This window comes from Gallus gallus, chromosome 5 (assembly GCF_016699485.2).
Source record: "Gallus gallus isolate bGalGal1 chromosome 5, bGalGal1.mat.broiler.GRCg7b, whole genome shotgun sequence".
NCBI classification, from domain to species: Eukaryota; Metazoa; Chordata; class Aves; order Galliformes; family Phasianidae; genus Gallus; species Gallus gallus.
In genome coordinates this window covers 37,428,317-37,452,300 of record NC_052536.1, presented here as the reverse complement: position 1 = coordinate 37,452,300, position 23,984 = coordinate 37,428,317, and the positions used below count along the sequence as shown (strand labels likewise).

The 23,984-nt window shown below is 54.2% G+C and overlaps 3 protein-coding genes across 8 annotated transcripts in view; 2 read left to right on the top strand and 1 right to left on the bottom strand.

Moving 5' to 3' along the window:
• Positions 1 to 14,495, top strand: part of LTBP2 (latent transforming growth factor beta binding protein 2) — a 60,697-nt gene extending 46,202 nt beyond the window's left edge. For 4 of the 6 annotated variants that reach the window (XM_040701992.1, XM_040701990.2, XM_040701991.2 and 1 more), the window contains 23 exons: positions 521 to 543; positions 836 to 875; positions 1,123 to 1,218; positions 1,933 to 2,058; positions 2,319 to 2,447; positions 2,746 to 2,865; positions 3,750 to 3,869; positions 4,029 to 4,151; positions 4,280 to 4,405; positions 5,919 to 6,041; positions 6,340 to 6,465; positions 6,563 to 6,685; positions 6,854 to 6,985; positions 7,758 to 7,883; positions 8,472 to 8,615; positions 8,858 to 9,049; positions 9,161 to 9,241; positions 9,419 to 9,547; positions 9,749 to 9,889; positions 10,049 to 10,216; positions 10,713 to 10,988; positions 11,206 to 11,355; positions 13,623 to 14,495. In XM_040701992.1, coding sequence (XP_040557926.1) covers positions 521 to 543; positions 836 to 875; positions 1,123 to 1,218; positions 1,933 to 2,058; positions 2,319 to 2,447; positions 2,746 to 2,865; positions 3,750 to 3,869; positions 4,029 to 4,151; positions 4,280 to 4,405; positions 5,919 to 6,041; positions 6,340 to 6,465; positions 6,563 to 6,685; positions 6,854 to 6,985; positions 7,758 to 7,883; positions 8,472 to 8,615; positions 8,858 to 9,049; positions 9,161 to 9,241; positions 9,419 to 9,547; positions 9,749 to 9,889; positions 10,049 to 10,216; positions 10,713 to 10,988; positions 11,206 to 11,355; positions 13,623 to 13,789 — 2,981 coding nt within the window. In that variant the 3' untranslated portion in view covers positions 13,790 to 14,495. The remainder of the gene's footprint in view (positions 1 to 520; positions 544 to 835; positions 876 to 1,122; positions 1,219 to 1,932; positions 2,059 to 2,318; positions 2,448 to 2,745; positions 2,866 to 3,749; positions 3,870 to 4,028; positions 4,152 to 4,279; positions 4,406 to 5,918; positions 6,042 to 6,339; positions 6,466 to 6,562; positions 6,686 to 6,853; positions 6,986 to 7,757; positions 7,884 to 8,471; positions 8,616 to 8,857; positions 9,050 to 9,160; positions 9,242 to 9,418; positions 9,548 to 9,748; positions 9,890 to 10,048; positions 10,217 to 10,712; positions 10,989 to 11,205; positions 11,356 to 13,622) is intronic. The other 2 variants (XM_015287677.4, XM_015287679.4) reach the window with 2 other exon arrangements.
• A 580-nt stretch (positions 14,496 to 15,075) lies between these two features.
• NPC2 (NPC intracellular cholesterol transporter 2) lies at positions 15,076 to 17,230 on the bottom strand. Its single transcript, NM_001031203.2, has 4 exons — positions 17,115 to 17,230; positions 16,916 to 17,023; positions 16,471 to 16,643; positions 15,076 to 15,887 (listed from the first exon to the last, which is right to left on the bottom strand). The coding sequence occupies exons 1-4, from the start codon at positions 17,191 to 17,193 to the stop codon at positions 15,801 to 15,803; spliced, it is 447 nt and encodes a 148-aa protein (NP_001026374.1). The 5' UTR covers positions 17,194 to 17,230; the 3' UTR covers positions 15,076 to 15,800.
• Positions 17,231 to 20,501: 3,271 nt separating this feature from the next.
• ISCA2 (iron-sulfur cluster assembly 2) lies at positions 20,502 to 22,189 on the top strand. Its single transcript, XM_040701993.2, has 5 exons — positions 20,502 to 20,572; positions 20,684 to 20,855; positions 21,011 to 21,126; positions 21,280 to 21,391; positions 21,487 to 22,189. The coding sequence occupies exons 1-5, from the start codon at positions 20,523 to 20,525 to the stop codon at positions 21,598 to 21,600; spliced, it is 564 nt and encodes a 187-aa protein (XP_040557927.1). The 5' UTR covers positions 20,502 to 20,522; the 3' UTR covers positions 21,601 to 22,189.
• Positions 22,190 to 23,984: the final 1,795 nt, after the last annotated feature.

Sequence of the window (23,984 nt, the reverse complement as noted above, 5' to 3'; positions counted from 1 at the left end):
GTCTCTAGCAAGGGAGGGCAAACTCCCAGGTCCTGCTGCACCCTCTTGTGTGGACTCATAGCTGATGTGGGCTTTCTACCCTTGTGTAAATATGCAAGGTGTTGTTCCTCAGCCCTGAAGTATTCATGGGGCATGAGACACAACTTCTTCAAGACTTGCAGAGGAGGTTGAATGCTTCAGGCTCTTGTGACTGCAGCCTTGCAGTTGGTGCTGACTGGCCAGGCTGCCTGCCCTGGGACCTCAGGTGTGCGTGGGAGCCCTGGCACTGCAGTCCAGTACAGCTGGGGAGAAGCGTGACCAACTGCTTGTGCCAGAATCTGCTGGGGTGGGAGCTCCTGGGGTCTATGAAGTGCCAGGAGAGGAGTCCAGGGGTGTTGAATATGGTAACAAACGTGTGGGGAGAGTGAGGGACTACTGCAAGGCAGTGGTTTAGTGGTGGGATAAACTTTGAGCAGCTAGGGTATGATGGAGGTGCCTGCCCACCTTGTCTCTACTCACCACACACTGTTTCACTTTCCAGGTGAAGTTTTTCCTGCTGGGCAGGTGAGTAACCTTTGTCTTTCCACATCGAGGTAAATCTGTGGTAGCACCTTGGCTGAGTTGCTGTGGCTGTAGGCACTGTGCCAGTTACCTGCTCAGAGGCTGTTAGCTCACAGCAGCAGGAGCTGGGGACTCTGACCAGCGTTACCTCCAGTTCGCTGGGGCTGGGGTTGCAGCTCAGGCTGAGGAGTGAGGTGTAGACCCTCATTCCCCACTGCCAGACCTCGGTGGGCTTGGGACACTGCATCTCAGCTACGCACAGGTGCTTAGAGGCAGTCTTGTGTTTCTATCTCAGGATGCTGCTGATATCACCCCAGAGCCTGAGGCGCACAGAGGTAAATACCCGGCTGGTGGGAAGGCAGGGTGGGAGTGATGAAGAAGGGGCAGCGAGGAGAGCACGGAAGCTTTGAGATACCTCCTCTGCATGGCATGGGCAGGGGTGGATGATGGAGGGCAGCAGGGATGCGGGGACGGTGCCTCTCCAGCGGGCCACGCTGGTTCTGCAGGGAGCGAGTGGATGAGGTTGAACAACATAATGCTGAGGTTGCTGCAGCCACTCTTCTTCCTGCTCGCTCCCCTCAGTGGAGGAAGAAGAGTCCCGGCGTGCTCCTCCCCAGCCTGGCCCTACCACCACCTGGGCTGATGCTGCTCCAACGCAGATACCCGCGCAGGGCTCAGGTGTGTGTCCCTCACCTTACTGCCTGCCCCTACGGGGATGTTATGAACTAAGCTCTATTTTGGAGCTCTTTCCTTTCTTCAGCCCTCTTCCCACCTAACGCCGGGGTATGTCATCCCAGCCCTGCTGTCATATCCCAGCTGGGGGAAGCAAGCCAGGAGCGAGGAGGCCTGAGGACAACCCTGTATGGGAGCACATCGCTCGGCTTTCAGGGCCCTTCCCTCCTGCAGCTCATCTGCTGGGCAGCGAGCGCCCGGTCAGGGGTCACAGGCCTGCTCTGGTGGCTGCAGCCTGAGCTGAGTCACCGGGAAGCTGAGTGGAAGGGGCGGCATGTGGCTGCCTGGGCGGCTTGTTTACTGCACGGAAAACAAGAGGGCTGTTGTTCCAGGGTTGCCTAAGTGTCTGGGAGTGCGGCCCCGGCCCTCCGCCTGGGGCTGAAGCACCTTTGGGAGCAGGGCTGGCGGAGGCACCTTGCTAAGGAATGTGTCTCCCTCAATAGCCTTTTGTTTGGGGTTGGGAGGCGATGCTGCCGCCCTCTCCTGCTCCCCACTGCCACCCACTACCATCTGCACCCTGCTTAGGAGGGGAGGGGGCCTGCTCTCATCCCCCGTCTTCCAAGGCCTTCCTCCCTCTTCATCTTCACCCCTCTGTGGGCTGGGGCTGCAGTGAGCACTGCAGAGGACTGCGGCTCCTAGCCCCATGCTCTCTCCACGCAGAGGCCAGCGGCTGTGCTTCTTCATCCCTTGCCTGTGGAGCTGGTGTGTGTGTGCTCACCCCAGATGGATACAGCTGCTCATGCCACCTGGGCTATACGCTGCACCCCAGTCGTCTGCACTGTGTTGGTATGTTGGCACCTCCTCTGCTCCCAGGGGTGAGGAGGGCAAGTAGGGCCCGAGCAGCTCTGAAACTGGAGCCAGTTTCCCCTTTCCTTATGCTCGGGGACCCCTGTAAGGTCTTAGTACACTCTGTGGTCCTCCTGGAGGAAGGTTATTTGGAATTTCTGCTGCTGAGCACCTGCCCGCCCATTGCACAGTGGGGCTGGTTGGGAACAGCAGGAGCTGCTTGTGGTGACAATCTGTCTTTCTCCCTTGCCTGAGCACAGATGAAGATGAGTGTCTGCAAGATCCTTGCACTGGAAAAGGTCACTGTGTCAACAGCGTGGGCTCCTATTCATGCCTCTGCTACTCTGGGTACACTCTGGTTTTCTTGGAGAGCAAGCAGAGCTGTCAGGGTAAGTGGTGCCTACCTGGCAGTGCACTGCCACCTCTCCAGGGCCTCCCCATTCTCCCTCCACTGTGCTCTCCAGTGTGCATGCATGCACTGCTCACTGCTTCATGGCAAAGGTGGGGTGGTCAGGGATGAATGGGGGGATCTGGAGCAGAGCCCTGGCATGCATGCCCTGGGCTTCAGCAGATGGAGCAACTCTTCTGCTGCACCCAGCTCTGAAGGGGGAAGGCTTCAGGACTTCACAGAATCACACAGACTCGCAGAACTGTAAGGCTAGGACTTGTCTCCTTCTCTGTCACCAGATCGAGATGAATGTGAGCAGCCCTCTACATGTCCGGGACAACGATGTGTCAACACCCCCGGCTCCTACCGTTGCGAGTGCAAGGAGGGCTTTGCCATGGGCCTCCGAGGACAATGTGAAGGTGAAGCTTCTGCTGCCTGTCCACCTTGCTATAGGGCTGCTCTTCCTGGAGTGGAGGATGGATCAATCCTTGTTTGCCAGTCCTGTACTTCCCCGATGGCTGCCTGACCTCTCCCCTATCTGCGAGAGGGACAAGCTTTCCTGGGCAGCCAAAGGGGACTTCTCCTGATGTCCTCTCCCACTTTCCTAGGGACAGCCCCCACAGAGCATTCAGACCAGTCCAGTGCCCACTTCCCATTCTGGAAGGAGATGCCTATGCATTTTAGTGCCTGCTTAACTCTGTGACCAGGCACCTCTGCTGGCCAGTGGTCTGCAAGGACAGCAGGCTACAGAGGCTCAGTCCACCTGTCCCCACACCATCCCTCTCACTTGGCATGACCCGGGCCCATCAGAGAATTTGACCTCGTGAATACACGTTGTGCCTTATCAAAGATCTCCCTTCCTCAGTAGCTTGTCTCCAACAGAGTTATTGGGAGTATATTTTAGGAATACTGGGGAAACAAGGTATGCACAGAATGCTTTACCCCTGCACGGCCTCCAGAAAGCACACGCCTTAAGGACTTCCTGAACCAGAGGCTGCCTCTTAATCGCAGTTATGAAAGTCTGCTGGCAGAGCAGCCCTGTGCAGATGTTGGCTGAACCCTTTCCGTGCCCATGCACGTTCCTGGCCCTGGCAACCTCCACTGGCAGAAAGGTTTTACTGCTGGATTATGTGAGCCCTCAGGTGTGGGTGTAGGATCCTGAGACATTATGAAAAGCATTGCCTGAGCCCGAGCAAATCCCTCTCACCTCCCCTTGGGCAAACCCTGTCTTGGAGGGGCACTCTGAGGACGAAGCTGCAGGGGGCATCCTAGAGGTGTCCACAAGGAGTGTGTTTCTTGGCAGATATCAATGAGTGCGTGGATCCCAGCCCTTGTCCCCATGGGAAGTGTGTCAATACCCCGGGCTCCTACAGGTGTGTCGGCTGTGCGGACGGCTATCAGCCCAGGAACGGAAGATGCATCGGTAAGGATTTCAGACTGCCTCTGGGAGGCACTCTTACCCTCACAAAGAGCCAGGAGCACACGCAACACGCTTGTCTGGCACAGTGCCCTCCTGACTTGGGTGGTGGGGACAGACCTGAGCATCCTTCCGTGCCATCTTGCCCTTTGCTATGTAACACAGATGTGGACGAGTGCCTGGTGGAGAGAACCTGTGCCCATGGACAGTGTATCAACCTGGATGGCTCTTTCCGATGTTCCTGCTACCGGGGCTATGAGGTGGCACCCGATGGGAAGAGCTGTGAAGGTACAGGGGACCTTTTGCTTCTGCCTGAGTGCTGCCTCTCTGGACCCCATGCCTGCCAGTTCCCTCAGCTCAGCTGCCCCTAGTCATGGTTTCTTCACGTCCTCACTCTTCCTCATGTGCTTACGCAGACATTGACGAGTGCACAGCCCAGGCTGCCTGTCCCTCCAGACTCTGCCTCAACACCGAGGGCTCCTACTCCTGCATGGCTTGTGATGCTGGCTACACCGTTTCTAGAGATGGCAGCACATGTGAAGGTATCCCTCTCCCTGGGACAGAGGAGCGGGTGTCAGAGGGAAGAAGTACCCAGGAGGGGGAGAGGCATAGCCATACCTAGGTTGTTGAAAGGGCACGGGGACTTTTTTAACCTCAAGATCCTTCTACAACTCTTCAGCTTTCCAGTCAGCAGGTAGCATGGGGGCTGCAAGTGGATGCCACCTAGGGCAGCAGGAAGGAGATTTTCCTCACTCAGGAAAGAGATGGAAGGAAGGACTCATAGATGAGACTCCTGGACTAATGGTGACCTGGGGAATGTTCACTAAGGCTGGAGGAATACATAGAAGCTTGAAAACATGGGCAGAGATGAGCAGCGTGTGTTCAACTCAGAAGTGGGAGAGAAGAGGGAAGCTTCCCCTGCTTCTCCTCTGTGTAGGTGTCTGAGTAACCCAGTGTGAAATGAAGGTCACATTCCATCTGATTTTTGCATGCTATTCCCCTTTCCCAAGACTTCACGTGCCCCCTTCTCAGCCACCTTGTCCCAGCCATGTCACGAGGGCATCTTATCAGGGTTCGATACTGTTTGGGTCGCACTGACCCAATGGCAGTATGGCATGTTCTTCCCTGCCTTGGCTGATGGCCTTGTCTGTGGATATGGGTTTCATATTTGAAAAATGATAAGGGTTTCGTGATAGTTTTGTGATAAATAAATTAGGTTATGGTTCATCTCCCAAAGGAGATGCTACTTGCAACCTTTTGAAACTGGACAACTGGGTACCCCTACCCTAAGATGCTGGAGAGTGATGCTCATTTATGCTTGTGGCGTGCTCATCACCCTGCAGAGATGAAGAGAAGGTCCCTTCCTTGCCTTTAGAAGCTGCCAACCTCAGTGCTTTAGTTCCTGGCAAGGGAGAAGAACAGAGCAGGACCTCCTCCACCAGCATGCCTTCCAGGGTCTGTGCAGCAGCCTATACAAGGAAGCACCACCTTCTTTCTGCCTTGCACGTGGTTTCTGAGAAGGAGAGCAAAGTCCCTTTAGGTTACAGCCCAGCAGAATGACAGTGAGAACAACTGCTGCGCTGGGGCTCAGTGTGGGGACTTGCCTCCTGCCCTTAAACCTGTAATGTGGGGGCAGGTGAGTGGAGCAGTCCTGAATGATGGGGCCACATGAGTCTGGGCTAGCTTTGCCAGAAGGAGGACATCAAGGCAAGGCTGGCAAATAGGAAAGCAGAGCCACAGGATGCATGGCTGATGCTGGGGTACTTTCCTGAAGCCTGCTCAGGTGCAGTTGGCTGAAGAAAGGCTCTGCACTGCCCTCTTCTTTGTAGTATCCAGTGCTCAGCTGGAGGTGGACAGTGGGACTATAACTGTGTCTATAATGGAGGAAGGTGAGGGATGTGGACTGACTTTTCACTGTGTCTGATTGCTCCAAGATGGTGGCCCAGGCCCACTTTGAAGGCTGACAGCTGTGTGACAGCTGCCCTAGGTGGGGATCTTCCCCAGTACTGGCAATACTTGGGACCTCACTCTGTGCTCTACCCTTCTACTTGGCAGATGTGGATGAATGTGCAGACCTTGCTATTCAGTGCCTGGGGGGAGCATGCCGGAACACACTGGGCTCCTACGAGTGCCACTGCCAGGCTGGATTCGAGCTCATCAATGGCACCGTGTGCCAAGGTACAAATCTCATACCTGCAGCCCTCGGGGTCTAGGACATGCATGCTCCCTATGGATCCCCTTCTTTCTTGACAGGGAGGATGCCTGTGCCAAAGCAGGTGATGCCACCACATATGGCATACCCATAAGATGGTAGCCAAATGCAGGATCACTGTGGATAGGGAGGGTCTCTCTCTCTCCAAGTTGAGAAAGCCAGGGGCCAGGAGCCTGTGAGGGCCTGTAAGAGATCACTGAGAGGGGATCCACACGGCTCAGGAGAAGGGCTAGGTGAGTCTCTCTGACTCTGTTCCCACTGCAGATGTGAATGAGTGCCTGAACAGTGAGATCTGCAGCCCCAATGGTGAGTGTCTCAACAGCCACGGATCCTACTTCTGCATCTGTGCGCCTGGCTTCTCCAGCTCAGATGGAGGAGTCAACTGCCAAGGTGAGCTGGTGGGTGGTAGGGATATAGCTCGGGTCCTGCCTCTTCCTCTCTCACTTGCTGCAAGATCCAGCTTGATGATTTGGGCCTGATTTTGCAGATGTGGATGAATGTACAGACAAATCCCGGTGCTCACAAGGCCAGTGCCTGAACACAGAAGGCTCCTACAGGTGTCTGTGTGAAAATGGGTTCAAACACTCCCAGGAGACTGATGACTGCATAGGTGAGAGATCATCACTGGGGAGATCACCTTGAGAGCTTTCCAGCACTCAAACTTGCATGGAGGACCAGCAAGGCTGAGGGTCTGGCAAACTGAGCCTGACCCAGGCTGTGCCCTGAGCAAGCAGGACCCCAGCTGACCATCCCTGTCCCTTTGCCCCTCTCCCTGCAGACGTGGACGAATGTAAGGAATATGGGGATGCCATCTGTGGCACATGGCGGTGCCAGAACAGCCTGGGCTCCTACCGTTGTATCATGGGCTGCCAGCCTGGCTTCCACTGGACACCCCCGGGTGACTGCATTGGTGAGTATGGCCTCAGTGTCCCCATCCCCTTCCTGGCAGGAACAACATGGCTGTGGAACATCTTTGCCAGGGTTGTAGAGGAGAAGGAGGAGGAGGAGGAAGCATGTGGCCAGTGGAGAGGCAGATAATGCCGGGAGTTTGTTTTCTTGGCTGAGCTGCCTGCTTGTGTCTAGACATCTCTTCCCGGCATCTGGAACAGACACTGCATTGTGCTGTGTTCCGCTTGGGGAGAGTCCTGGGCAGGTTACAGCCATCCCAGGCTTGGGGCTGGACTGCAGCTCCCAGTGCCTGGCAGCACTGGGTGAAGGGAAAACTGCTGCTATGCTGTACTAGGCACGGCTGGGTTTGGCATTTCAAGCTTCAGTATCAGGCAAAAGGAAAAGTGCAAGGGGAGTTCTGCAGTTTCCCTGTCTCCCCCAGCTCAGGGAAGGCTGCAGCAAGGAGGAACTGCTTCTGGGCTCAGTGCTCTGCTCAGGACTCTGTGGAGACAGCTCTGGGAGCAGTGGGCTGTGGGCACTGTGCACTGCAGGGAAATCTGCCTGATTCAGCAGCAGCAGGGTTGTGGGCTGCTCATCCTCAGCCCTCTGTGCTTGTGCCGTTGCTCCTGTCCCTCTAACCCTCAGACTCATAGTCAGGGGATGAGCCATATTCAATCCCTGACATCAAGGTGATGCTTGCCCTGATCCCCAGGCTTTGGGGTCAGAGCAGAAGGGGCTGGGCTGAGGGCATCGACTGGGCTCCAGGGTAATTGCTGTAATTCCTGCCGCTGCAGACATAGATGAGTGCGCCAATGAGACGCTGTGTGGGAGCCATGGCTTCTGTGAGAACTCAGATGGCTCCTTCCGCTGCCTCTGTGACCGTGGCTACGAGAGCTCACCCTCTGGGCACTACTGTGTTGGTGAGTTACTTTCCGCGGTCCCTGTCCCCTGTTATCACTGTATTATGTAGTGAAGATCCATCAACCAATGCATGACTGGTGTGGCAGTGGCCCTGCCTTGTGATGGCTCCCAGAGCATGAATGGGGTCTGCATCCATGCACTGAGAACCTCAGACACAGATAGGAGAGTCCTTCTGGGAAAAAAAAAACCCTCCTCTGCTTTTCCCTTAGCACAGCAGACCCTTGGCTCACGGTTAGATCCATAAGTGACCCTGTTTTGAGCAGGGGGTTGGCCTAGATAGAGACCTTAATCCTATGGAGATTTGACCTTCTCCAAACTAAGCTAATCCTGTGGTGCTGTTGCTCACAGCAGCTGGAGCTCAAGCTGTTTGGATCTCCCAAGAGCAGGGCAGGAAGCTCTTCCCAGCTTTGCTTTGAGCCACGGTGCCAACAGAGCTCCCAGCTCTTCCCCAGCAGCTTCCAGCCCCCACCAAAGAGTTCTCCGCTGCTGTAGACCCTGCAGAGCCTGCCCGTGCTGAGGCAGGGCTCCCTATCATTCTCTGACCTCCCACATGTGGGCTGCTACCCATCGCTGTCCTTGTTCTGCAGATGTGAACGAGTGTGAGCTAATGGTGGCCGTGTGTGGGACCGCACTCTGTGAGAACGTGGAGGGATCATTCCTGTGCCTGTGCCCCAGCGACCATGAGGAGTACGACACAGAGGCAGGGCAGTGTCGGCCACGGGCAGCCGTGGGTGAGAAGCAACTAGGGCAGGAGTGTGGTGGTGATGGCTGGGGTGGGGAGAGCTGAGGAGGCTGCAGGAGGTGCCTGGGCTGTAAGAGCTCATGCAGGTATGGGAGAGCCTTCTTCTGGGGAGAACCAAGGATCGTGAAAATGAGAAGGCTATTGATGGGCCTGCTCTGGGACCTTGTGGCTGGGGGGTACTGTGCTGAAGCCTCAAGGGCCCCATCCTGTTCCTGTTCCACTGTCTTCTAGAGGGCCCTGAGAGACACACAGCCCAACCCTCTGACAGCATGGAGCGCAAGCAGTGCTACTACCACATCAGCGACGTTCGCCTGTGTGACAGCGTCCTGGCCAAGAACGTGACGAAGCAGGAGTGCTGCTGCACCGTGGGGGCAGCCTGGGGTGACAACTGTGAGACCTACCCCTGCCCCATCTTGGGCACAGGTAGGATGGTGACCCCAGCACTCCCAGCAGGGCCCGTTCTCTGCCCACCGGGTTGGTTGCGCTAAAAAGCTGTTTGCTTTCTTCCCATCTTGGCATCTGCCTCCTGGCCAGTGGAGTATCAAGAGATCTGCCCTCTTGGGAAGGGCTATGTTCCTCAAGAAGATCCACTCTCAGGAAAAGTCTCCTTCACAGGTACTAGTAGGCACCATTTTCTCTCATTTCTGCCAATGGAGAGAGGGAAGGCACTGTATGGAGAACTGCATGGGGTCTGAGCCCGAGAAATATCTCCCCAGGGTTGTGGTGGGGTATGCTGACACCCTGCCAGAGAAACCTCTGAGACGTGCCCTCTCCTCTCTCTGCTCCTCTCAGACATGGATGAGTGCGAGACCTTCGGCTCCGAGTTCTGCCGCAATGGACAGTGTCTGAACACGGTGCCGGGCTACAAGTGCTTCTGCCGTACAGGCTACTTCTACGATGTCGGCAGGCTTGAATGCGTAGGTAAGATGACCTCAAAGAGCAGCAGGGCCACCAGTGAGTGGAGGGACAGCAGATCTGTCCTCTCAGGGCCAGGTCAGGCCAAGAAGCTCCCTGTGATCCTCCAGGGGATGGGAGAGACGGCAGGCAGCGTTTGGGCAGAGAGTGGGCCCTGCTGCCCCTGCCTGCCAGCCTGAGACACTGTTCCATCCTGCACGTGGGCAGATCAGGATGAGTGCCAGAACGAGGTGTACTGCATCAACGGCGAGTGCCTGAACACAGTCGGCTCCTACCACTGCTTCTGCAGCCTCCCGCTTGTGCTGGATGCCACTGGCAACCGCTGCGTGAACCTCTCTGGCAGGGCAGGTAAGCTCTGGCACACCTTGGGCCATCCCACCTGCAGCAGGGTCACCCCACAGGGTGCAGGAGGGGCTGGGGCTGGAGTGCATGGTCATCACCGCCAGGACAACGGGTGGCTCTATTCTGAATGATTTCTGCAACGTCCTTTGCTCATGTCACCTGCAGATGCCCTGGAGGAGTACGAGATCCACCTGGATGTCTGCTGGCAAACTGTCTCTGACTACATCTGCCAAGACCTGCTGCACGGCGAGCAGACCACCTACACTGAGTGCTGCTGCCGCCTTGGCGAAGCCTGGGGCCAGAATTGTGCGCTCTGTCCACACAGGTCCTCTGGTGAGCAGGGTGTTGAGGGAAGCACCTCTCAGTGGAGCTGTGCTGTGCTGTACCGTGCCATGCTATGCTGTGGCTGCAGCCAGGCCTGCGCTTGTCATACTTGTTGCTGAAGCCAGCCCAAATGAGCTACCCTGCCTCTCCAGGGCTGGGCAGTGCCATGGGGCAGAATGTACTTTCCAGATGGTTTGAAGTGGTCTGAGGTGGTGGAGGGAAGAGTTGCTCCATCCTTCATACTGCTTCCCTCAGGTCTTGCAAGTGCCAGGCCTGCTCAGCCTAGGAGAGGAGAGGCACCCAGCCTGAGATGGGACCATACTGGGGATTTGGGTTCTCATTGCTTTCCCCAGTAAGGAGTTGATCTCCACCAAGTTGGGGTTCCACCAGCAAAATATGGAGCTGCATCTTGAGCCTGCTGAGTCTTTGCTGGCCCAGTGTGGGTGCACCCTCTAGCAGCCAAGCAGCCCTGCTGAGCTCTGACACTACTTTTCTCTCACCACAGCTGATTTTGCTTTCCTCTGTAATGGAGCCAGTGAAGACAGTGACAGAGGGGCTGAGGTCCGAGAAAGACCTAGGTATGAATACGGACCAGGCTTGGAAGATCCCCACTATGGCCTTCCCAGCCCAGACATGGGCCCCTACTACAACTATCTGGAGTCAGAGTATGGAAACCCTGACGTGGCTTTCCCTCGGAGAGAACTGAGCAGTGAGTTTCGTGGCAGCCCTTTCCACCATGGCCCAGGGCGGCCCCCACCCCGCTACCTGCCCAGCCAACCCGGTGAGTACTGGAAGACACAAAGAGATGCTCTCTCACCCAGCCCGTGTCCACCCCAGCTGGGATGCTCCAGGCTTGCAGCAAACTCTCTCCCTAGCTATACTCCTGGATGCTCTCAGTTTTCCCAGCCCCACCCGTACCATCTCACCACGTGCCAGATGTCCTCTCTGTGGTCAGAGAAGCGGTTTTCCCACTCTGACACACCCTTGCCGCCCTCCAGGTCTTTACGAGGGCTTTGAAGGGCTGCAGGCTGAGGAGTGTGGCATTCTCAATGGCTGTGAGAACGGACGTTGCGTGCGCGTCCCAGAGGGCTACACCTGTGACTGCTTCGATGGCTACCAGCTGGACATGACCCTCATGGCCTGTGTGGGTAAGTGGCTCTTTGTCCCGCTACAGACACGGTGGCCCAGGCTTCCCTTATCTGCTGCCGCTCTCTGGTGGTGCTGCGTGGGACAGTTGTCAGAGGCTCCCCTGCTCTCCTGGGTGCTTTGTGGCCTTGGAGCTGGGAACGTTGTGTCAGGGCACCTGGGGGCATCAGGGAACAGCTGGTCACTGCCTTCTTTGTGTAGCACTCCTGTGCATAGATGGATTTGTGCTTCTGTTTTCTTTCCTCTAAACTCACCCTGTCCTACAAGCAAAGGTCTCTAAAGCTTCTCTCATCATCTGCTCTACATCTATCACTCTGTGTGTCCATGCTTTCAAAAGTGCAACTCCCCAGGCCAGCCCCAGGCACCCAACAGAACAGATGAAGATGTTCTTTCCTTAGGCAGGGCACTTACTCCACCCCCCAGCATCCTTTCTGCATGACACGATCGTGCAACTTCTTCATGCAAAGCCAGTGGCCTCTCCTTCCCCAGAGCTGCTGGGCAGGACAGCTGCCTAGCCTCTTGCTCCCCCTTCTGTATTTGTGCACAATTTGCTTTTCCTCAGCCGCAATGCTTTGCACTTGTCTTCAGTGAATTTGACTTCTCCGAGGGATCAGAGCACTCGCAGCTTGGCATCACATAGGTCTTATGAGCATGAAGAGTATTCCTTTGTCCACACAGATGACAGCATTGACTGGAGCAGGGGTCAGGATCGACCCCACAGGCAACATTCTGAATGGCTTTCGTTTTAACAGCCAAGTATTGCTAATTATCTCTAGGGTGCAGCTTAGTGACCCATTGTGCAATTGCTGCAGTTTCATCTAGCCCATATTTCCTCAGTCCACTTGAGTGTGTCATGTGAGAGCCTGTTGAAATCCTTATCCTGGCCAAGAGTTATACCCACTGTTCCCCCCTTATCGCACAGATTGCTTATCGGGTCAGTAAGGGGAACCAGATTGCTTGACATAATCAGGCTTGAACAGATCTGTTCCAGCTATTTAACAGCCCCTATATCCTTCTGGGGAAGGAGGGCAGTGACCTAATCATCCAGAAACCTGCTTTGTTTGAGTGGATGGGAGTGAGCGGTCTGTACTTCCAGATCCCCCTTCTCCATTTGTGGAGACACCGCGTTCCTCAGGGACCTCCTTGATCCTCCACCTCAGAGGAAACCCTGACTCCTCGGTGCTGGAGAACCACGTATTTGCAGATGAGCTGCAGCAGCTTTACTTAGCTAACTGTCAAGCCTCTCCACTGAGATGTGGAGCTCCCAGAGCTCCTGCCTCTCCTTTAAACACTTGAAACATCCATACTGAATCTGGTCAGAAGGAGCATTTTTACGACGGCTGGAACAAGGCCTGCATCAGCTACACCAGCCAGCTCGGCATTGTCTGGCTTTTGTTTCCTCCTCTGATAAGGCCCAGACTTACATTCCCCATTGTTTCCTGTTAATGTATTTATGGAGCCTATTCTTGTTGCTCTTTCTGTCTTTAGCCAGCCAGCGCTTGTTTCACACTGCCCGGGGAGCCCCAGGCCTTCGCGTGCACTGCTAACACAGCTCTGCTGCTGCTCACCCTTAGGTGCCCCTGACGAGGCTGGAGTCTGCAGTCGAGGGGCTCAGGCTCAGGCCTGCAGTCAGAGAGATGAGGCCCCACTGCTGCCTCTCCACAGGTTGGGGTGGTTCGGGGTTGCTGCATTTAGCAGAGCTGCAGCACAGGGCTGCCTGCAGGGCTCCCACATGAGCACTTTGGCACAGTTTGCAGCTTAATAAAACAAGCCCTTGTTTGCATAGCACGAGGTTCCTTTGTGTTCTGGTCTTGGAGGTGATAATCAGCCTTTCAGGGCTACCATCATCTGCCTCCTGACCTTGTCAGATTGGGAAAGGACATATTCTAAGGCTGGAGGTGGCCTTTCTCCCACATCTTTGGCTATCATGACTTGTCAGTGAGAAGCTGCTGTGCACCCCCGGGGTGTCACCAGCTGCAGAGCATGGGCAGGGCCTGTTCTGGGGTTCCAGCCTGTGGCCGGGGTTCCAAGCACTGGGGATGCCATACTTGGGGGGTTCTGCAGATGTGCTGAATGCAGCATCAAGGCAAAGGAATCAAGCGCAAACCAGCGTGACAGAGGCTGGGGCGTCACAGTGGGCAGCCTGGATGTGCTGGGGGACACAAGGAAGCTTGAGGAGCCTGGACAAGGGAGGGCTTGCCTGGGGTGCAGGGATATGGAGGGACTGTTCGCTGTGCCACCATCTCACCCCCTCTTTTCCTCCTTGCAGACATCAATGAGTGCGAGGACGTGGATGTCCCAGTGCCCCTGTGCCAGGGCGGCACCTGCGAGAACACAGAAGGCTCCTACCGCTGCCGCTGCTTACCAGGCTATGTGGCACTGGCCCAGCCCCACCACTGCGTGCCCCAGACAGCCCAGAGCCCGGCAGCAGCATAGCTCTAGGGGAGCGGCAGTGGGGTACTCCCCTCTGGTGGCACGCTTCTCCGGGACCTGCTGGTGTGGAAAAGGGTCCCCGGGGCTGTGGCTGCTTCTAAGCCCTTCGTCCCTTCACCTCCAAAGCGCACAACTCCCCTGCCACCTTTTCCTGGCTGTGACTGCCAGGGCTGAGCTCCCAGCCTCCGTACCCCCATCCTCACCTCCAGCCCCTGCTTCTGCCACAGCAGAGCCCTCCCCAGCCCAGCCCCCAGCACCTGCCGCAGTGCCACATGCCACGGGGGCTCGCAGGACACTTTCTCCTGCCGCGCAGCCCCAGCTCCTCCCTGCACCCTGCAGAGAGACTGGGTTCACCTCCCCACGGCGAGCATCACTGCTGCACTGACCTAGCGGCGAGCCTCACCGCACCACGCAGCCTGCCCCAGGACACAGCCCTGGGGGAGCAACCCCAGCTCCCTAAAGCTGCTGCCCAACCTCAAGGTGTGGTGGAGAGGATGGGGGTCCCACAGCCGGCTCACCCTGCAGCCGTCCCAGGAGCGTCCCTACCCCTGTGCTGCGCCTTTGTGCCCCGCGCTGGCTGGGGGGAGTGGGCAGGGTTCCAGCTTAGTTTCTGTAAAGTTGGTGACTTTTTTTTAACCGAGTCTGCTGGAAACTTCTCTCATGTTGTTAAATAAAACATTTATTTTGGGCCCTGTGGCTCATGACACTGGGGCTGGGTCAGAGTTGTGCTTGTCTTCCCTCTGCCAAGGGATACCACCAGCCTCCCCACTCCTGGGACAGAAGAAAGTCATGCCAGGCCAAACACCCACTTATCTGCCCCAACTGGAGCCAACTCCAGCCCCTGGGGCTGCACAGCACACATGGCTGCTAACACCCTGCTTCCTTCACACACCCTTTGCTTGTAATTCAAGAATCCTTGTGGCTGGCAGGAGCCCTTTGGCAGGTCCAGGAGCTGCTTTTCCTACCCCAGAGCCCTTGCTAGGAATGCTTTTGCCTCACACTGCAGCAAGCAAATGTGTGTTCTGCACAGCCATCTCCTTAAGGAGCCTTTGCACTGCTCCAGAGCAGTGCAGGACCAGCAGAGCTGATGCAGAGCCTGATGCTGCCAGCTAGACACCCCAGCACTCAGCAGCAGAGATGCACGGTTGCTCACAAGTCACCTACACCAAGGCCAGCAAGCCCCCACCTGCAGCTTCAGCCAAAGAACACAGCTGGACCAGAACTGGCCAGAAGATGCCCAGACACTCCACTTGTCCTCCAGCCATCTACTCCCAGAAGACAACACAAGCTGGTTTTGTCTAGCCTTTATTAAAAGGAAAGTTATAAAAAGAGGTTCAGGAGCTCCCAGCAGCTCCAAGTTAGTTGATAGTGCAAACCATTGGTTAGAGAAAGAATCATCCCTGCAGAAACATTGAATGCCATCTGGCGTTGCATCCACAAAAGGGAGTTTTCCAAGCCGTAGTCCTGCAGGCTCCAGCAGGGGCCCAGGACTGACTCCGCTGCCAGCTCAGGAAAGCTTCTTCCCCTCTTCTTCAGATGTAAGGATGGAAAATGCAGTTCCTAGGAGCATCCCGGTCACAGCAGAGCAGAAAAAGCACAGGAGGGTGGATGGAGCCAGCATTCTACAAGAGGCACTGAAGGGTTATCAGGTAGCAGCTCAGACGCTAGCCAGGTTCACTGCAGACAAATCTCTTTGTGAGGACAGACAGCTCTGTTTCAAACAACTAAAGTGCCTCCACAGAGCACGTGGAAGACAATGTCCTAATGCTCAGTCTCTCTTGCTGACAGCAGCAGACACTGCTCCCCCGTGAGCTGCTGTGGGAACATGCCAGAGGGATCGTGGAGAGGGGTGAGAGCCCTCTGCCCACAGCTGGCCTTGCAGGAACAAAGTACTGGCTGCCCAGAGGCTGCGGAGTTCTGAAGGAAGCAGTAAGAAATACTTATATAAAAGATTTTGGCTTGTGTTATTTTCTCTGTTTCTCTCCTCCCTGAGCCCAACTCATGGCAGGGCTCCTCAGCTGGTGATCTGCACTGGTATCTTCCAGCAAAACAACATCTGATCCTGGTCGTCCACCAGCTCCCACTTCACTATCAGCTTAATCTGAAAGAGAACAGTGAAGTAAGCATAGTTAGGAGAGACCAAAGCAAAGACAACGGGCATCTTCAGTTGTTTGTGAAGCAGAGGGGTCCTGGTGGCCCTGTGAGAAGGAGCTGGGCCACCTTCGGTGACTCCTGAGGTATTGTGTGGCTGGAGGGTGCTGCTGTGTAAAGTGGAGACTTCCACATGCTACACTGAGAATTCCCATCTGAGAGTGCAGAGGAAACAACCTGCGCTTCCCAGCTGAACGGCACCTGGAGCCAACCCCCTCAAATCTGACTGCTTGGCTGGGAGCAGAGCCTTGGCAGGGGGGCTGCATGTGGGCAGAGCACACAAGGAGCACACACTGGGCCAGCTGAAGCAGTTTCTCAGCAGCTGGAGTCAGGCTGCTTCCTCTGCTGAGTTTGTCCCAAAACAGGAACTGGAGACCGAATCCCGCTCACAGCAGAAGTGAGAAGCAGCTGAAGATCCTTCTAACCTTTTCCCCATACAGTGAGCTGAAGCATTCTTCTTTACAGACGGGCTGTGGACCTGCCCCAGGAAGGAGGGCAGCTGCGAGGCACAGGTGGGGTTCCTGCATACTTACACTGGGGTACTCGCTCTTCACAGGGAGCTTGTTCAGGTAGCTGTACGAGTGGCCCTTCTGGATGGGGCACTGGATCCCAGACTTGCATCCGTCGGGCTCGGGGATGGGGAAGGGTATGTCCACGTGCAGCATCTCACCATACACCTTTGCCTTACTGCCTTGGCTCTCGATCTCTGCAGGACACGGGGAAGTGTGAGTGCAGCACCAGAGCAGGGAAAACACTTCCACTTTGTGCCCCCCCCCGGACACACCCATAGGACAGCTTGCCCAAAAGCTGCAGAGAGCACACTAAGCAGTCCTCCTCCTCAGCTACTTCTTCCCACTCCGTGGCCCCCTCCAGCCATCCTGCCCACTTATTCCCAGCCACTGTCACCCCCTCTGCCCACCTCATCCCTCCTCACAGGACCCCGCCAGCACCCCCAGGCCCCACGGCGCAGATGCTTACTGCTGGAGAAAGTGACGTTGATGCTATACGAGGTCCCTTTGACGAGCTGGCAGGGCTGCGTGGGACAGGGGCTCACGTTCACCTCTTGAATGCTTCCGTCTTTGGAACCTAGAAAGACGAGCGAAGGGTCAGCGGTGCCGGGACCCCGGAGGGCAGCTCCCGTTCGGCCGAGGGCCCCCGCACCTCGTGGGACACTCACCGCAGTCCACGAAGCGGAGCGGCTCGGCCAGGGCGGCAGCGGCGAGCGCCAGCAGCAGCACGAGAGGCGGCGGCACCATGGCGGCAGTGCGCTGCGCTGCGCTGCGGAGGCGGTGGTGGCGGCGGTGGCGGCGGCGGCGTCACATGAGAGCGGCGGGGCCGCCCCGTCCCGCCCCGTCCCGGCGGTCAGCTGAGCGCTGCTCCGCCCGCGGGGCCGGGCCGTGGGCTGTAGGTGTGCCGCCTGCCGGGGTCGCGGTGGCGGCGCTGATGCTCAGGGGACGTGCCCCGTGTGACAGCTGCGGCTCTGGGTCACCCTGGCGCCACCATTTCACCGAGAAAATGAACGGATCCGTTCATCCCCGCGAGACTTGTGCTTGCACTTACATATCCCACCAACTCAATTACCCGAGGACACCCAATGAATGTAAATTCCTGTCCCAGCGCAGCGCTTGCAGCTCGGTAAACACACAGACCTTCAGGCACTGTAGTGGCAGTGAATACAGAAATGGTATTCTAGAGAAAATCCACATGCAGGGACTAATCAATTTGTCCCGCTCTCTCAGCCAGAACATGCTCCTTTAGCTATACATCATCAGCATTCGCAATGAATGCACCACGGGACGCTCGCATTCAACAGCCATGGCAGGGGTTTCGTGTCATCAGTTTCTGAATCACTCAAAGGAGCTCAGTTTTCCACTGAGACGGGGATAAAATGCCTTAAACACACACACGCTTAGAGGCAAGCGGAATACTTAGAGAACCCAGCTTGCAGGCAGACCTCGTCAGTTCAGCGGGCTTAAAGAGAGCTTTAGGAACTGCCCAAACTTAGAGGGCACGGACCAGAATGAGGAGGGGGAAACAAAGCACAGCCAGATTATATCAAGTTATCAAGGCCCGCAAGACCAACAAAGCCGCAGCTTAGGAAGGGAAAAAACATGGACTGTAATTCTGGGTGAGACAAAGACATCCCCTGGCTACATAGCTGGCAGGAAGAAAAAATGACCACTGATAACAGAGGTGCAAAGAAACCTTACATGGCCTGGCTACTCCGAACATTTGCCCCCAGCACATGAATCACTTGTCAGAGGAATGGATTATTTAATTAGACTAAATTAAGTCCGATGGAGGCCAACTCTCATTTTCTCCATCTACAGTAACGGAGCAACATCCCGAAATGCCTTGAAGGTACTTGTTCCATTTCAGGCATGTAGAATGTACAAGTGTTCTTTTTAATGGGAGCAGGCTGCATCAAATACCCCAAATGAGTTTGCAGTGAATATAGATGCAACACGAGGCCATGAAATGCCAGCATTCAGCGCAATAAATCCTACAAGAGAGACAAAAGCTGGTGCAATGTGAGAAGCAGAACCACCCTTCCCCCTTTTTCTCCCAGGAGCTCTTGAGTCGTTCCTCCAAACGCAGAGGTGCACTGATAATAAGTCAAAAAAACCACCCCCTATATGTGTTTAAAAGCATCAAGTGTTCCAATACGCCTAATGTGAGGATGCAGCTGTTTGCAGATAACTGGATGAACACCAGCTCCTCTGGGACCTCACCTGTGATGCTTTCCTGGTCTTATCTCAACAGCGTTAGAGTGAATCCGAGAGTGAGAAAAACTAAACAGCTCAAACCAGTCTTTATTTACATGTGCAGGGTGGTATACAGAAGCGAAAGCATGTGGTTCCATTTCTTTAAAGCACTGCCCCCTCAGCCTGGCAGCCACATTCACCGTGGGAGTGAGCCTGTTAGGATTTATACACATCATACTTAACTGCATGTTTACTACTGCAGGCACTCCACCACGTGCTTGATTTCTATGCCTGTGCCAAAGAAAATACTTTTGCTTCCTGCAGTTGTTAAATCTCTGTATGGAGCGGCCTACTGCACGCTTAACGGACAGTAACTTTGTCAAGCAGATCTCATCTTGGATTTAAGCACTTCCTTTGCCTCCACTGTGCTGCAAGGAGGTCAGGCTGATCTACACACTGCCTTGTTCCAATTGAGACGTGTGAGAAAGCTAATAGTCACCAAGTCCCAAGCTGTGCTGACTTTAAATGATCCCCTCCTGCTGGGATGACTGGTTTTCTTCTGTCATGCCACTGTATGACTCTCCACAAACCTGACCGGGGGTGGGGAAACAGGATTGAGGCCTGGAACTCCTCCAGCCAAAGCACATGGGGAAATGATAAGCAACCCTTTAACCGTAGGCACATCTTTGAGCAACGGGCCGGGTCACTGTCACATGCCAAAGGATCAGGTTTAGGAGAGAGAAACGAGGCAGAGCCGCTCAGCTTCAGGCTGGCAGCCAAGTTCAGGACTCAGCCAGGTGAGTGAAGATTCATCCCCCGCAAAGCCCTTGATGCAAGTTTTTTCGAGAGGAAAAGCGTCTTTAACAAAATGCACGTAACCTTTCATTAAGCACGAGTTCCATGCTTTGACTGTGAAGAGTTAATTGAAGAGCCATTAAACACCTACACACGCTGAAATGCGAGGCAGTAGATATGAGCAGAGGGGGCCTGGGAGATGGCAAGTGCTGGTGCTAACGCAGGCTCTGTGATGAAACCATGGAGACTGCGTCTGAGAACTGTGCCTTAGACACCCATGGCAGGGATGAAGGCTGCACACGGGCCCGATCCTGCCGGGTTCTGTTCTCACAGAGACCTGAGGAGCGGGAGGGGACTGCGTGGAACTGCAGCACATGCCAGGAAGCTGAGCACGTGGCTGTCTGTATTTGCAGTACCAGGGTCGCAAATCCTGATCCAAAGGAAAACCGGCCTCTGCAGGGAGCGCTGAGCTTACAGACTTACAGATTCCTACCTGATAAAGAAACTAAAACAGAAAAGTCAATATCAGGAAAAATTCTAAGAAATCCTTCAGACCAGGCCCTGTGTTTGTTCTTCTGGTTGCGTAATTCCCCCTGCAATGACATCTTGATCCCTGTCAGGGTCTCGGGGTGCCACTCAGCGCAAATAACCCCCACAGCTAAGTCCACTGCAAACACGCTCTGTTGAAGGGCACTGCGTTATTTACCAAGTTATTTTTCTTTCACGAGCTTTGCTGCTTTCAAAAGCAAACACTTTCAAGGACAAATACAAGTTTCGTGCTTTCAGCCACAGCACGTTCCCAAACCTAGGACCGGGCTGACGCAGCCGTGTCGACACCTTCCCTATGCGTGGGCCACTGCTCCCCCCGCAGCCGGGGAGCACGGCAGCCCCCAGCCCAGGTCGGGACACAGCCAGACCCCGCCGGACGCCACGGCTCACCCGACCCACCCGCATGTCGCCTAGCAACACTCCCCACAGAACGCTTCCGCCTCGGTAGGTGTCATGGCGGCTCGCGCCGGAAATGGCGGCGCCGGACAGCCAATGGGCGGGCGGGGCGGAGCGCTGGGGAGGCGGCGAGAGGCAAGATGGCGGCGGTGAGGCGCTGTTGGTGGTTGGCGTGGGGCAGTCGGGTCAGGTACCGACTCGGCAGCGCTTCGCTCTGTGACAGGGGGCGGCGGGTGCGGGGCCGGGTGCTCGGTGTGGCCCCGCTGAGGCTCGCCTTTTCTTCCCCTCCTTTTCCCTGAAGCAGTTGGTGTTCTGCTGCGTCGCGCAGAGGACGAGCGCCGCTCGGCCCCCCGCCGGCCGCGGCCTGCGCGCTGGGCCGCTCGCTGCGCTGGGCGTCGTCCTCCTCCCAGCCGGGCCCGACGGAGAGCGACTCTAGTGAGGGACAGGTCTACCTCAGCGAGAGCTGCGTGAAGGTAGGGCCCCGAGAGGGCTTCCCGAAGGGTTCGGCTTGCTCTGAGTGCTCTGAGTGCACAGCAGAGATGTTGCAGCGTTTGCCTGTTTGTTCATCGTCGTTTGAGCCTTTCTTTGTTTGTTTTTTTTTTTTTTTTTAATCTCTTCTGTTTTGTAGAGGCTGCTGGAGATTGCAGAAGGATCAGAGTTTCTCAGGCTGCAGGTGGAAGGAGGTGGTTGCTCTGGGTTCCAGTACAAGTTTTCTTTGGACACAGTTATCAATCCTGACGACAGGCAAGGACAAAGGGGCTGTTGCAAAGGGGGCAAGATGGGTCTGTGATACAATATCTTGGAAGGACAAAGACTCGAAATGAGAAGGTGCTCAGGCTGTGCTTCTTTGTCGTGTCTGCAGCACAACTCATGCTTAAATATGCTGCTTTTCTGCAGGGTGTTTGAACAAGGTGGTGCCCGTGTAGTTGTGGATGTGGACAGCCTGGCCTTTGTGAAAGGTTCCATGGTAGACTTCAGCCAGGAGCTGATTCGCAGCTCGTTCCAGGTGGTGAGCAATCCCCAGGCAGAGAAGGGATGCTCCTGTGGGACTTCCTTCTCTGTCAAATTCTGACTGGACTTCTTGTGGATGAATGCTGTCTGCAGATGTTTCCTGGCAGTCTCCAGAGGGTTTTGTTTCATCTTTCTCCAGCTGAGCCTTCTCATCTTTCTAACCCTGTAACACAGCAGTTTCAGATGACACCAGCTGTATGTGTCTGAACTGAGCCTGTTTCCAAGACTTTTTGTCCTTCCTCTCAGAAATATGAAGTAGCCATAATCATGCAAACAGAAGCATCTTCAGTGCTTTGTGAACCACCTGCTCAGTGGCACAGACTCTCCTGCCTTCTCCAGATATGGAACCACTTGTCTCTCCAAGAGATGGCTGTATATTTATGTGTGTTTATTGAGAGTTCTCACTAAAAAATATATGTATTTGAGGTTGTTTGGTATTACTCATGCATTTCTGGTGGGTAGAATCTGGGTTCATTCCAGCTAGGGCTGTTTACCCTTTTTTTTTTTCTTTTTTTCTTCAGCTGAATTGGATTTATACCTTCCAGTGCTGCTGGCTGTTCAACATTCTGTGGGCTTTTCTAGACACTTAGCTTTTTCAGGCTAGTCTCAGTCCCGGGAGCCCGTAGTAGTTTTGCTCTCAGTCCCTGGGGTGAAAGGTTTGACGTGTTCAAAGTAAGTGAAGCTCAAAGACCGAGGTAGCAAGAATTAATAGCTATTTGTTTTATTTTAGGAAGGAAAAAAAAAAAAGTGTTTGTGTGTATGTATATAAATAAAATACACAGCCTTCCATCCCCTATGCTGTTTAAGGTTGTTCCTAAATGTGACTTGGCTTTTGATGTTATACAATCCCTAAGGTTTCATAGTGAATCCACTGTCTTCCTAACAGGAAAGGAAGTTTAGGTGACAAAAGCAGACAAGTTCTGGAGTATTGCATGAGTGTCCTTAAGTCATTTTGACTTAAACAGTGAAGCAAATTATCCTCAGTTATCCTGTCTACCTTGTCTGCCTGTTGTTATGAAAGACTTAAATAACTCCTTTCCTTTCTGAAACGTCCAAAAAAAAGAAAAAAAAAAGGAAAAATAGAGGTTTCCAGAATAACATCATTTTGATTAGTTTTCTGTATCTTTTTTATCTGCCACTAGATGTCTTTTAAATCACAGTGATTCGTGTGCTTCTTGGTAAAAAGAGAGAGAGAGAAACTATTTTTGTTCCCTCTCTTGTGTTTTATCTGATCACAACCAAATTGTCTAAGACTTGAATCATTCATGTGAGTCTGGGAGGACTGCATGACTTTGGTTTCAGGGGAACTGCTTAAGGAAAAGCACAAGGCTTTGAGGACTCAATGCCATAGGCATTCTTCTTGTTGTTAAGCTTACAAAATTCCTTTCTAAGCTAGTCAGCAGCATGTGCATATACTACATATTGGCCTGCTGATTTCTGGTGCTTATTTTATAGTCAGACATTGTTAGCTTCATCCACAGATGATGCAGTTTTGTCACTTGAGGAATATGAGTGGGCTTTGGAGCAGCAGTTCCTTTGGTCTTGTGCTTTTGATTGATCCCTGTGGTCAACAAGTTTATGTCCCTATCAGACCGAGCTGGATGTAGCGCTGTCCCTTCTTGTGAAAGCGAGCCAAATGTATGATGAAAAGACTTGCCTAAACCCCTGCAGGATACCTTGGTCCTTCCCTCAATCTCTTAGGTCTTTCATACAATGTGACCTTGTTTAAGTCTCTTTTGGCACTTTTCAATGGGAAATATAGGTGCAGGAGTAGTGAAGGGAAAAGAGGAAAGCAGCAACTAGCAAGGCTTTTCGTTTGTTTGTTTCTTTGTTTTTTGTGTTGTTTTTTTTTTGTAAATGAAAACCTTTCTTTAGCCCCTATAAGTATTCCACCTGGGTTACTGTACTTAGTAAATGTGTACAGGCTCTGCCTGCAGAACCTAACCAAGTGCCACTTGCCTGCTCTCCACAAGTAAATCAAGCAAGTGCTGTATGCATGGAGTGCAACCACTTTCAGATAACTTGCCTCCTTCTTTGCAGGGACTGTATGAAGGATGAATCATAGAATCACCAAGGTTGGAAAAGACCTCCAAGATCATCCAGTCCAACCATAAATGAAATTCTGTGTTCATACCAGTGTCACCAGCAGCCTGTTGCTGGGGTCAGGGGAAGCTTGCATGCACGCCTTGCTCTGTCTGCACTTTTGGTAGTACTGCTGTAACTGCACTAGGTGGACCCCTTACTCCTTGGGATTGGCTGTTCTGGACGTGTACAAGACTTGCAACTTGAGTAAGGTTGAATGTGCTCTTTGCAGGACCTGTGCAAGAACAAAAGTTTCATTGGAGGCAGGCTAGAGCTGATGTCGTCTGATACTCCAAACTTGTGGTTTTTATGTCAGAGAAGTTGCTCAAAGCTGGAGAGGTTTCATCTGTACAGTGCGTTGCTCTTGACCTGCCAGTCCCACTCCCTGTCAGCAGCTAAAATCTACTGGCCAAAACTACTAGTCTTTCTGTTCCCAGTATGGAATGGATGCAAAAGACTGTGTTATCTCTATAACAGCGTTGTCTCCAAAAAAAAAAAGAAAAAAATCT